General features: G+C 35.5%; 1 protein-coding gene across 1 annotated transcript in view; it reads left to right on the top strand.

Moving 5' to 3' along the window:
- Positions 1-13,589, top strand: part of LOC106937926 (splicing factor, arginine/serine-rich 15-like) — a 31,914-nt gene extending 18,325 nt beyond the window's left edge. The window contains exons 13-18 of the mRNA XM_015019679.1: positions 173-273; positions 373-486; positions 577-733; positions 833-924; positions 12,257-12,395; positions 12,570-13,589. Coding sequence (XP_014875165.1) covers positions 173-273; positions 373-486; positions 577-733; positions 833-924; positions 12,257-12,395; positions 12,570-13,054 — 1,088 coding nt within the window. The 3' untranslated portion in view covers positions 13,055-13,589. The remainder of the gene's footprint in view (positions 1-172; positions 274-372; positions 487-576; positions 734-832; positions 925-12,256; positions 12,396-12,569) is intronic.
- Positions 13,590-13,813: the final 224 nt, after the last annotated feature.

Here is a 13,813-nt window from a genome sequence, read left to right as displayed (position 1 = left end):
AGATATTAGCTTCCACAGTAGACTGTTTCTACTGTGCATGTTAATCCATAGTAAAGCGTATTTGGCATATTGAACTATTAGTTCAAGTATTAAAATCACTGAGAAAACTTTTTGTCAAACCCTATATTTAATTTTAATCCCCACAGTAGTTTCAGTTTTCTTTTCTTTCTAGTTTGCAGTACCACACTTTGGGTTGGGCAGCTGGACAAGAAAACCCAGCGATCTGACGTAATGTCCCTTTTAGAAGAATTTGGTCAGATTGAGTCCATCAATGTAAGTTTGGACAGTTTGTGTGAAATGTAATTCTCACCTTCTGTGACCAATGGATCATGCTAACTTTGTTTTCACTTTGAACCTTTACTTTGTGTTCAGATGATTCCTCCGAGAGGTTGTGCCTATATTGTTATGGTTCACAGACAAGACGCTTATATGGCCTTAAAAAAACTCAGTAAAGGGTCGTACAAAGCCAACCAGAAACCTACTAAGGTATGTGCTTTACACATTTGGATTTGTTTTTCAATTGCAAAGTTTCTTTTGCTTAACAATATCACTGCACCTAATTTAATTTTCTCCCAGATTGCTTGGGCTTTAAACAAAGGTATAAAATTGGCACACAAAAAGTTCTGGGATGTGGAGCAAGGGGTTACTTACATTCCTTGGAGCAAAGTCAAAGTTGAAGAGTTGGAGAGCTATCAGGAGGGCGGCATGCTGGACCCAGAGACCCTAAATCCAGGTAAATGCATGATATTTTCAGCGTGACCTCAATTCACATACCACAAAGTTTTACAATACATGTTTCCTTACTTTATCCTTGTCTTTGTTGGTACTCTAGAGTGGAATAATGCCAAAGAGATTAAGGGCCAGGCAGCTGTAAATGGAGCAATGGATATAGTACCAGATGTGGCTGTCAGTGCTCATGTTCAGGTAACGTTTTTGCAGTCTTTAAACACTTTCTTGTTGGTACAAAAACTTTTCTTTCCTGTTTTGGCCTTTTTGAGAGATTATTTTACAATAGGTATCATTGAAGTAATGACAAAAATAAGGTTTTATTGGATACACATGGAGCCTATCTGAATCATTTTGTATGCATTTCAAACTTAAAACACAAAGAAATAAGTGAAAGGTAAAGTTTAAATTTGATCAAATATGACATAAAAAGTTTTTTGCTTGGTATTGACCAGTTCTGTCAGTAGTTATTCAAACACTGGGAGAAAATAGCTTTTCTAGCTTGTTATAATTATTTTAAAACAAAACATTATGTAATTATGTCAATGACATAATGACATTAATGACAGACACAGTTCCAGCTCCTTAGTAACTGAGGAAGATCTCGTGAATTTTTTATTTGTTACATAAATTTAGAAAAGAACACAGTATTTGTGGGAGGATTACCTCTGCAAAACTGTTTTTCATTAAAAAAAAATTAAAAATCAACAAAAAAAAAAAAACATCAGGTCACTCAATTTCATACGGGGTTTGAAATATGTTGAATAATGGTCAGTATAAAACCTGCGGCAGATGGCTCCATTTTGTATAGAAATAAAGATGAGTATGAAATGAACAAATCTACAAAGGTATGAAATGCAAAAGAAATGGAATGACCAGCACCTGCAGAGAAATAAGAAAAGGTTCACATTTTCTGTGCACTGGGGCAGCATTTTATACAATATTTTAATTATACTATATGTCTCCTACTGAAGGCCTAAGAAAGCTACATGATAGCCTTACATTTGTCTCATTTTCTTCTTTTAACCTTTTGTACAAATGCAAAATCTGGATATTTAGGTGACACATTCTCATCTTTAATATTTCAAATAGCCGTTAGAAATGGACCTGTGTTAAAAAATTTGTATTGCAAGGAAACAGGGAGTTATTTATTACTAATTAAAGGTTTCTACACACTACAGTCAACTAAGACTGGTATAAATAAAGTTGCATTGCAAGGGAAGCTAATGATTGCGGCACTGATTGTTTAGCTACAAAATAATAATTTTTGTTGCGCCTTGTGGAGTTGGTGTTGAAAGCCAACCTCACTTATGTCCATTTATGGTTTTTAAAATCAGCTGATTACTTAATTACTTATTCTCTTACTTTTTGGTTCATTAATAATTTTAAAGCCAATAGCAGTTCTGCTATTATAGTATTTTGAAGGACTGATTTAAAGTCTTGTGTCATGTTTTTGTTGGTGCTGTGGTTTAGCAAACAATTAAATTTGGTCTTAGACCACCTTGCAGTAATTCAGATAGGCTCCTCTGCTTGTAGATCTCACTTTAAAAGTGCTTTTTTACTTCTTTCTTTCTTATTACGTCTTTGCATATATCTACACAGTAACCTTGTTCTGTAACATCTTATTCAAATAAAAATGGTAATTAAAAACTTTCATTATTGTGGTATGTGTGAAGGGAGGCGTTTCTGTTATCCTTTCTGTGCTCAGCACCAAGCTTCATTTAACACCAGCATTTCTTTAGCATTCGGTTTTCTGGCTAAATTTTAGATATGTCCTTTATGCTAATTCATGTGAATTTCATAATACTTCTCAACCATTACACATCAAGAGATGGTAGAATGTGCTGAACATGTATTGATATGTTACTGTGTCTTAATTTTAAATGAAATTCTGAAAGTATCCAATGACATGGAAAACAAAGATTTCCAACTTATTTAGCTTTGTAAAATGTAAAAAAAAAAAAAAAAAAAATTATAATAAGCTGTTTAAAAAAATGAAAAGACTAAATGAATGACCAGCAAATGACCCAAATAAAATTGATTATCAGTATTATTCCATATATTTTGGGACTGATTGGCTCAGCACTTTACCTGGAGAGTAAAAGCTGAAGTGCTTTACAAAGATCTTCAAAGCCAAACAAACTGTTGGCTGCTGGTGGGACATAAAGTTGTGACTGGGAAGAGGAGTATCAGAGTGGAAAACCAGGTAAGCTCACAAATGCGTTGCCTAGCCTTCTGGTTGCTAGTGGGTGTCTGGTCAGGTGATTTTAGAGACATCTTTAAACATGTTTTTATTATCTTTAATTACGACTGAGTATTAGGACCATACTAAGGAAAAAGAAACGCGAAAATAAAATTATAAGAGTAAAGTCGTAATAATGAGAATAAAGTCAGAATATTTTGAGAATGGGCATAGCATTATGAGAATAAAATCATATGAAAGTTATAACATGAGAATAATAGCTTACCAGAATAAAGTTGCAGCATGAGAGTAACGTAATATTTTTGTAACACTACGACTTTATTCTCATATGACTTTGGTCTCCTAATTTTATTACTTTATTCTTGTAAGTTGTTTTTTTATTTTATTTTCTTAGTGTGGCCCTGACACTGTCGTACGTATTAAGAGCCCAGAAATGTTTTTCCTACACAAAAGTAATAACTCCACCTTAATTTAATACTTGACTAATAAAGCTTCAATCTGTTTGTGACTTCAAAATAATCAACAATGAACAAGTAGTGCAAAATCCAAATTTTCAGTATTACAGTTAACTAAGTTTTAATTTAGATTGAGCATGGAGCTGGGCGGGGCTTGGTGCAAGTAGACAAGAGTTAAGGCTGTTACTTCTCGGCAACAAGGTCCCAGTTTTAAGACTTGACCCTTTCAAAATAAGGGCCGAGCTCCGAATATGACTGCAAAGTGTTTTGTATCGGTCATTTTTGGGAGTCGTGATAATTCATTAATAAAGCGGCAGCATCCTTTAATAGATTCAACTTCATAGAGTTGCCTTTGAGAGATCCGGTAACTCTCAAAGAATTTGCTTTGCTTAAGCAGTACTGCGAAGTTGGTCATCAACTCGGTAAGTTACCCAGGGTTACTAACTGGATATCTACACAAGACAAAACCTGGAGTTGTAATACAGGACCAATCACGTTGAGGAGTCAGGAAGGAAGGTGGCATGAAAAAAGACTAAATGCACAAATTAATCTGTTCGGTATCACAGACAAGCTATCAAAGGGGCAGTATTATGTTTTTTTCCAGGCAGTTGTTTAAAAATACTATAAATAGCAAATTTGACATAAAAGCAGTTTTACTGTGTAATTTAATGCCTTGAAACTGGGCCTCTGTCGCTTCAAGAAAGTTGCGCTCTTTTCAACACTCTGCCTTCACAAAGTCATCACAGCAACGCTCCTCTATTAATCCTTTAACAACATTTTACCAGCATAGCTAATATAATAAGCTCAGCATATGTGCAGTACCTCCAGGTGTTTGCTAATTGTTGCTGGCTAGTCTGAAGGATCTGAGAGGGGGAGTTGCGAGACGGGCTGGTCTGTGAGGCGGAAGCCAGGATACTGCAGGCTCCGAGGAGGAGCTGCGTCTCGAAGGCAGCACTAGGTTCACCCAGGTGTTTTGCACAGCTGAATGGTTGCAACAGGTTAAAGGATTTCTCAAGCATGCATGAAAGAATCAAGGCAACACTCCAGGTATGTTTTTGATGAGGGAATAACATAACATGATGTGAAACTCAAAAAAGTAAACTTTTCATAATACTGCCCCTTTAAAGCAGGAATGTATCTAACATTTTGTCATTGCACATTTAAAACACCAGAAACCCAGTTTTAATCTTAATCTCTGTGCAACAACCATGACTATTTAAATCCCTCATTGCACCGAATGATCTGCTAGGAAAAAATTTATTTAGTCCAACAGGTAGCAATACTGTAAAGTTTTAAGTTTATGACTTTCTAGTTCCACATAGAACATTTTATTGTTGTCTGTGATATCAGTGATTTATTTATTTATTTTTTTTTTGGGAAAATGGACAAGCCATATGAACGTGTACAAAATGTGCAGAAGCATTGAAAAACCTAGCAAAAGCCTCTGAGGAAGCAACTTAATTAATTACTAAGTAATTCTTTAATCTGCAGCTTCAAACACACCTTTTGGCACATAAGGATTAAGCCTTCTGAGATATGTCCTCTGAAGATTTTTTTCTGGTAGATATAACTTAGCTTGGAGGGGGAAAAAAAGAGGAAAACTGTTCATCCAGACTCATCCTTTTCAATTTGAAAGATTTCCATGAACTTGTTTCATGGTTTTTATTTCTAATTGGGACAAGTTAACATCTTTTATATGACACTCTGCTTTTACAGTTAAACATAAATTCTTTAGATCTTTAGACAAAAAATAAAAAGTCTACACTATCTTAAGATGATGGATTTTGGAGCACATATAAACCATCCAAGTCATTTTCTTGAGTTGTACACATTTTTAGAAGCAAATGTAAAAATCAGCACTCTTGTATATCATATTATCTAATCAAGTGTTTTTGTTTTTGCTGTGGAAGCTTCTTGCTCATATTAATGTCTGATTGTTTCTTGTTTTCAAAGCTGTGTTCTGGCAAGTATAGCAATTGGATTCGTTTGGTAATATTTCTGAAAGGAGAGAGAATTAAGAGTAACTTGAGGTTTTTAGACTTCTGTTATGGAGTTCAATGTGCAACTCTTCTTTATGACAAAACTGAGGTTTTTGAGCCTATTGTAGTTTTCCTTCTGGACTCACTAACCGGGTTGAAATCCTACGGGGGATTTCCATTCCAAATGTTTTGCTCATTATAACGAATGTTCTGCTCAGAGCAGTAAACCGGTTGGAATACATGGGAAATGTAAGCACAGCATGTGCAAAAACACATTACTGACTTATAACAGAAATGGATTTGACATAGTATTTTTTAGATTAAAATATCTGTTTTCACAAATGTAAATATGCAAGCCTTTCCTCTAGGCATTTGGCTTTAGGATTTAAAATAGTTTGTAGGACCAGCTGGATTGAGAATCCAGATCTGTCTGTGGACTCGGCATCATATATATATATAATTTTTTTCTTCTTTCTGGACGACAACAGAGAAAAGGGGCTTTTTTTTTGTTTTTGGAATCACATCAGGTGAGTCGGTTGCTCCTCGATGTGGATCTGGACACACTTCCAAAGGAATGTGGCTTCATCTGTAAGGACCACAAGCCAACTTGGTCTGAGTGTGTCCTCAAGTTGTCCTACATTTGGAACGGTACTGAGAACTCTCTGCTTGTTATTGGATCAGCCCATGCCTGCGCAAGTGAAAACGATATGATTTTCTCTTTTGAATACAACCTGGGATAAATCGGGTCGTTTCCTTCTGTAGAGTGTACTTACGAATTGGTTCTTTTTGTGTTGTGTGATAAACATCACTTCCCTACTTTCAGCAGTACTTGCATTAAAACAGTCTTTTCCAGTAATTTCCTGATGCAAACAACTTCCTGGATCTTGTGGATATCTTACTGACCACTACTAACCTTCATGTGACATAAACACTCCTGTAAAACTTTACAAATGTATAGAATTTGCTTCTTGGATCAGTTTGGCTGCAATGCTTGCCTCTGCTTACTCTGTCTGGTTTGTGGCACCGACTTTCTTCAACGCCTATTGTGATGAGTATACATTATGCAACACAATTCAATGTGCCTGTTTAATATCCTGAAGATAAGTGCTGGAGAACAGCTTAGTAGTCAGGAATATAAGAGACTTAGTTCTTGACCATCCAGCTGAAATTTGCTAGTGAAACTATATTTAGCATTGAGGATGTAATTTTAAAATTTGTGAAATTCTAAGAATTTGAAGCCAGGTTTGCTTTCCCTTCTTTAATCACATTGAAGCTATGTTTTAAAGACATTCTTGCCTCTTAAACTTTTCAATATTTTTGAAGTGTTACAAAGCAAGGACACAGTAAAGGCCTCATGAGAACCAAGGAACAAAATAGGTCAGAGGTCAAGTTGTAGAGCAAAAGCTGTCAGTTGTGCACTTTTCCAGTCTGGCTGCCAAAAGGATAAGGATGCCAAAAATGCCATTTTGAAAGAAAGTTGTAAGAAGTCCCATTTACAGTTTCCTACAAATGGGATGTAGTGTGTGGATAAAAATGAATGCTTCACGTTAAAGCCACAACGAAACATGGTGATGGCAGCATCATGCCGTGGAGACGTTTTCCTTCCAGAGGGAACAGGAAGCTGGACAAAAATTAGCAGCAAAGCCTATATTGGTGCTCTTTCAAAGGTTGTTCCACAATTTATTGACAAATTGAATACATTTGCACACCACATTTTAAAAACATGTATTAGAAATTGTAAAAACCATAGATTATTTTCTTTCCATAGCACATTCATGCAATAGTTTGTGTTGGTTTCTCACAAATCCCAGTGAAACACATTGAAGTTGGTGACATGTAACGTGACAAAATGTGGAAAGCTTTAAGAGGTAAACCTGTTTTTTAAAACGCTGTAGGTTTCTGAATACAGGGGAAAAACGTTAAGCACACTTGCTATTTGTAAATGTATATATGGATTGCATTTAGTTGTATGATTAACATCAGATTTGGGCATATAGAAAGATTGCTACCAAAAGTGCTAAAAGTCTGATAAAGTCCTTAACATTTAGTTTCAGCAAAAAGGAAAAAGCCTGACAAACTGGCCTGGTTTTCTTTCCACGAAGAGGGGAGTGGAAAGAAATTTTTGTTCATTAAAATCCCTGAATGTGTATTTTTATTGTGATAATTAGTCTGAGCCCAGTAGAATATTTCCAAAAGAACTGTTCATGCACCTAAATAGTGCTTACAGTAAAATGGAAATTCAATTACTTTGAATGAAATGAAAAATCTCTGCAGGTATATGCTGTCAGACATTTGAAATAGCTTAACTTTTCAAGAAGAGGATTTCTTTCAGTTACAAAAAGCCAAACATCTATGAACTAGAATCATGGACAACTTGGCCTTACAAAGGTGAGTAGGAGGAAAAATATGTTTCTTAGAATATTTTTAAAAGGTGAATTATGGCTCATTACCTGAAGTTTCTTATCATCTCATAATAAAAGATGTTAATTCTGCATGTTGTTGAAGTAGCCAACTAAAAGCAGTGTTAAAGTCTATCAAGATCAGACTCCCGCTGAAAGTTCGAATACCTGGCTGTCTCCCTGCTGAGGTTTGCTTTGAGGAATTAAGCAGCGGGGAAAATGCAGCTATTGTTCCTTTTTTCTGCTGACGGAGTACACATAACAGGGTAAGAGCAGAACCTTTTAAATGTTTCTCTGTTATCATTTCTTCTCTCCGTTTAGTAGTTCAAATACAGAAAATCTCAAGTGATTGGCTTAGCAAGGTAAAAAAAAAAAAAAAAAAGGCACCTGTCTTCCTTCTTGCTATAAGCTGGGAAATATTTCGATTTTAATTTCATTAGAAATTGTGCGTGCACTGTTTTGTGAGGCTATGTTTTTGAATTTGGACATTGATGTTAGATATTTGCATCTTACAGTCAATTAAATTCAGACAAGAAAATAGGAATTTTAACCTATTCAATTTGATTTTCACTGCTGTATGAACTCAATTTGTTCCATATGCCTAAATAATCTTAGAATTATGTATGATGTACACAATTTTTCACACACCAGATCTAGTATTGTAAATGCAGTTTACAATAATTACATTGTAAACTGTATTTGGAGTATTTTAAGTTCAATACCACACTTCTTAAAAAGTATTGTGTTCTTTAAATTGTTATGTAGATCAGTGTCCTTTATACTGTAAAACACTACTATGCAACAAACATTGTCCAATGACTAATCTAAATAAGTTCTAGTCAGATTAGGTTTATAAGGTAGATTTAACTGTAATTTCAGATGCTATTATTGACATCATGTATTATTGGTGTAATGTAGTTTTTTGGTGATGATTTCAAACAGCGATATTTTGCTATGCATTGCCAGACATAAGCAGTCATTGTTTTAATGAATGGAAACTGGTGAGAAACGTATTCCCAGTATATTAATGGAATATACTATCTGCAGCCCAAGTACATATCTATAGACTTATAGTACATAATATTCTGGCTGGCCTGAATCTTGTTCAGAGCAGCAATTAATGCATGTTATTAATTTGCTTAGTGATGATTTGCAGTGGAACCTCAGAATACAAATGAAGTGAAATGTACTAGTATTTTGTTCCCTCATTGAAAATAGCACATCAACTACACCCGGCCAAAACACGATCAGTCCTCAGATTCATAATTTTCAAAATAATAGTTATTATTCTGATGTTATAAGACTGGTAGACATAAGTATGTGAAATAATGAATGCAGTTTTTTTCCCTTTTGATATAAAAACCATTATATCAGAGTGGTTTTAGTAATAATGCAAAGAACTTGCATTATTATTTAAGTAAAGTCGTCATGGTATGTTCAGCATCCTTGAGGATAGGACACTGGGTCCAAACTAAACAAGAAATTTTGGCATCACTGGCTTTCCACAGTAACTGCCTAGAAGCATTGGCAGAAATTGTCACAATTTACGTTAAAAAGAAATCAGTTAATTGATACTTCCTTCAGCCTTCTCTACAACATGTTTGGAAATTGTTAATGGCATTGTGTACATAGTTATGCTGGATTAGCAGCTTCTTTTTTTTTTTGGTTGATCCTGTGCACTGAAGGTTTGCAGTCTGGCGTTTTTATATTTCTTTTGGATTAATAAGTTTCTTCTTGGTGAGTGGCAAGGAGAGGATTAACCATAGAAGGAGCCATGAAGCCCATGGTAACTATGGAGGAGCTGCAGAGATCCACAGCTCAGGTGGGAGAACCTGTGAGGACCACTTTCAGAGTTGATGGGGAGTCAGATTCAGCTCAATGCAGGGCAATCAGCAACAACTGATAAACAGATAAAATACACTGAAGTGTATGATTTTAATGTTGGATAAAAAGCCCTTAGGGTAAATAATTTTGCAAAACAATGTACACTCCTTGCATATTGAATTCTTCGTTATTGCTTTTAACAGAATTTGCCTTTTTTTTACATGAAAAAAAATACAAAAAATAAAACATTTAATGTCAAATGAAAATTGATTTCTACAAAATATTGATAAAAAATATTTAAAATGAAAAAAAAAAATGAGTGCATAAATATTCACCCCTTTAAAGGGACTGACCTAATTCATCAGAGGTCCAGTGAGTTGGTGCTTGTAGTCTCACAATCACTGGAATGGAGATCTCTTGAGTTCAGTGAATGAGTCTCAAAAAAACACCTGTTTTTCCAATGTCCTTTTACTGATTAATCTGTAAGAACATTTGTTCTTTCTGCTTAGCTGCTATTACAGCATGAAGACAAAGAACACTCCAAGTAAATCAGTGAAAAGGTTATTGGAAAGTATAAGTCAGGGGATGGATACAAAAAATCTCTAAGGTACTGAACATCCCGTGGAGTTCAGTTAAATCCATCTTCCAGAAATGGAACAAACATTGCCCATGTATAGATCAGGCTGGAGGACAATTTGTTTCCATCTGCAAGAGAACTATGGCTTCAGAGAACATTTATTTTACAACAAGACAATGGCTGAAGCGTCCAGCTAACGTTACACAAAAATGGTTTGAAGACAACTAGGTGGATGTTGTGAAGTGGCCCAGTCAAAGCGCAGACATCAATCCTATACAGAATTTTTGGCAGAACTTGAAATGGGTGAAATGGCTGTCGAACCTGACAGACTGTGCTGTAATTGCAACCATCTGCTGACTACTTATTTGAAGGGGGTTATTTTATGTTACATATTTTTTTTATTAAATATGTTATATAAAATCATTCTTAACTGTTGTTTTCAATAATTACGCATTTTGAATTTCTCACTTCTGTGCTCGTGTAGCTTTTTTCCCACAATTTGATTTTTCTTTTTGCTTAATTATGTAGATGAACTTATCAGGTCGTAACATGAATTTATGACTACTTCATGTAACAACAATAAACAAAACTCAATTTGAAAGTGAAATAATTATAGCATAATGTTACAAGACACTTCCTTTCTTATTTTCATGATTTAATAATATTAATAAAATGGTAAATGTGGACCATATTTACAACTAGAAGTTAGTATTTTAAGACTATTTATGAATAAACCTCAAATTTTTTGGTTAGTTAAATGCAAAAGCTTTTAAGCTGCAAGGCTTCTCAGGTCATCTCCTCCTGTCTTTATCATCTGTGGTGTGGACAGCGATGAGTAAGAAAACTGACATAAATTTAAGATTTTATTACTTCTGTATTAGGTCAAGTTAACTAGGTATGATGCCATCTGCATTCTCTAACTGTTCTGTATTAACCCATGTTTCTGTCAGATGAGGAGTAAAGAATTGCTGTGATGCATCTTCAATCAATTTGACTTATAATGTGGTATTACTGTCTAACACTTTTAACTAATAGGAACTAGTCTTGGTTATTATATGACAAGAATGTGTATGGAAACAAAATTGTTTCCTATTGCCAGAAGTTATTGATGATTTATGCATCTTCAGAAATATGAGATCAAACACCAATCAGCACTTCACGGTTTGCAAAAAAAAAAAAAAAAACACCAAAGGATACTTTCATTAAGGGAAGACGTTGCCTGTCAAAAATGTTTTGATTCCCTCTTTTTTTTTCTAGTTTCTGATGACACTTAAACCACAGAAGAAATCATTTGCAATAACACTTTAGGGCTCAATATGTACTTTGTTCATTAGAGTATCTTCCTTCAAAAACAAAGCCAAATTAAATGTTTGTGTTTATATTTTTCTGGTTCTCACATTTTTATGAGTTAGCTTGTGCCTGATGTTTATGTGTTCTATGATGGTGTTGTGAGTCTGAACATGTTTGAAACACCCAAATGTATTTTTCTTTGAAGTGAGAGAAAAGTGAATTAGTTTGACTATCAGGGTGCAGAAAGACGGAGGAGAGGCAGCACTGGAAATAGATCTGAAATCTCATTAAAGGAGCTCCAAAACCAGTGTATGATGGAAAGATTTTGCCATTTTGTAATGTTACATTTTTTAAGTCTTGGTATGTACAGGACTTGGATATTGGGAGATGATAAGTCATTGTACTGTAAGGGGAATTTTTTGCATCTGACTTGGATCAAACTATAAAATACATTTTTACTAGATTTTTTTTTTACCTTTAGTTTTACTATGTATCCAACTCATTAGTAATTTAACCTGGTTCAATGCTTCCTTCAACCATAACTACCTACTTTTGTCTCCAACTAAGACTTTACAAGAACAGTTTTCATACCGTTTCCCTCAGATGAATTTACGTCACGCTTTGGAATCAAGGGGTGTTTGTTTAACATTTCTCTAAGTGTGATTCACACACTTAGAGAAATGCAAGGCTTCTCAGGTCATCTCCTCCTGAGAAGCCTTAACAGTAATTGTGATAAGACGACATTTAACAGTAATTTAACAGCAATTGTGATAAGACGACATTACGTTTGATTTGTTTTCCAGATGCCAACAGTTCCGCAGTGTGAACCGATTGGAAGTCCGCCTGCTTTTCCGGGCCCCATCATGCTTTCTCCAGCGTCGTTGCCTCCTAGTGGAGCTCCTTTCTTACATGCAGAGTTTGACGCTGCACATCAAGTAGGAGGCAAGTTGTATTCATATATTCTCTGTTGTTTAGAATTAAGCATTTTATTACCCCTGGATACACTGGTGATCTACATATGCTGCTATTCTGTAAACCTTTTGTCTACATTTGTTCTTTCTGCGTATATTGATAATTATTAAGTGGAAACAATAACGGTTTCCTTTTTTACCACAGGAAATTTCGAAGCTCCAGTGGAGTCCACTGAAGGTCCTACTGGAGGTAAAGATCCCTCCTCAGCTGACAACCAGCTGGGATCTCCAGCAGGACAGGTTATGATGCTGCCAAACCCTGCGGCCATGCATGGTCCCCCCAGACCAGGAATGCATGGTCCCCCCATACCAGGAATGCATGGTCCCCCCACACCGGGAATGCAGGGTCCTCCCAGAATGGGAATGCAGGGTCCCCCCAGACCGGGAATGCCACCTCTGCAGCCTCCCCTTGGCATGCCAAACCCTCATATGCCTCCGTTTCCTGGTCCACCAAACATGCACCGCATGCCCACGCAAATGATGCCAGGAGGGCCGATGTTTCCGCCAGATAGATTCAGAATGCCCATGCCCTTCCCTCCTCGGGGCCCTCCTTTCCAACGACATCCATCAATGGGACCAGGCATTAGACCAGGATTTGGACGCCCACCATTTCAAAGAGGGAGGTGGTAGAGAATAGTTTAATGATTAAACTAAAGCAGAGCCTGTAAAACAACTCTTGAGCACCAGGTGGCGCTGTATCCTCTGTTCAGACTTGCCCCCTCTCTCTGTTTCCAGCACTAACAATAAAACACCGCGTCCCTAAGCTGCTCCTGTAAGTTTTATCAGAGATGTTTCTTGTTTGGTTGGTTTTAGCTTTTTGCTGTATATACTGAACATGTGTGTATATATTCATTTTTTTGTATATTTCAGTTTGTATATGCTCAGCTCTGTTGACAGGACTTAGACATACATGTTTTGAACAGTCAGTTTTTCTCTTCTGAAGAGAAAATGTCCTATCCGTTTTTTTTGTTTTGTTTTTTTTTTATTTTAGAAACTGATATATTTCATTGTAAAATAATAATTTAAAAAAAACATGTTTTTTGAAGCTTTCATTTTCCAGCCAGTAGAGGATGGAATAAACTCAAATACTTTTTGAAACCTCTATGATGCACTGAGGTCACAACTTGTAAAAATATGGACTATGAATAAAAAATATCCACCATTTGCTAATGTTTTTTTTTTGTGTGTGTTTGCAGTTCTAACTCTATTTACCTTTTTCTATTAAACAGGTCAGTTCTGAAAAGGGGTAAAGAGGTTGTTTTTTTTGTTTTGTTTGTTTTATCTATAGGTGCATGCAGTATGCTACAAAAATAAATTAATTGCAATTATATATAAATAAGTATATAACTGCAAAAATAATTCATTCTCAATACAAACAGAAACATGTGA

The sequence above is a fragment of the Poecilia latipinna genome, unplaced genomic scaffold (genome assembly GCF_001443285.1).
Source record: "Poecilia latipinna isolate Pla-1442-1.1 unplaced genomic scaffold, P_latipinna-1.0 Scaffold2468, whole genome shotgun sequence".
Classification (NCBI taxonomy): domain Eukaryota; kingdom Metazoa; phylum Chordata; class Actinopteri; order Cyprinodontiformes; family Poeciliidae; genus Poecilia; species Poecilia latipinna.
Note: the sequence above shows the minus strand (reverse complement) of the source record. Positions and strands in the feature narration are given on the sequence as shown.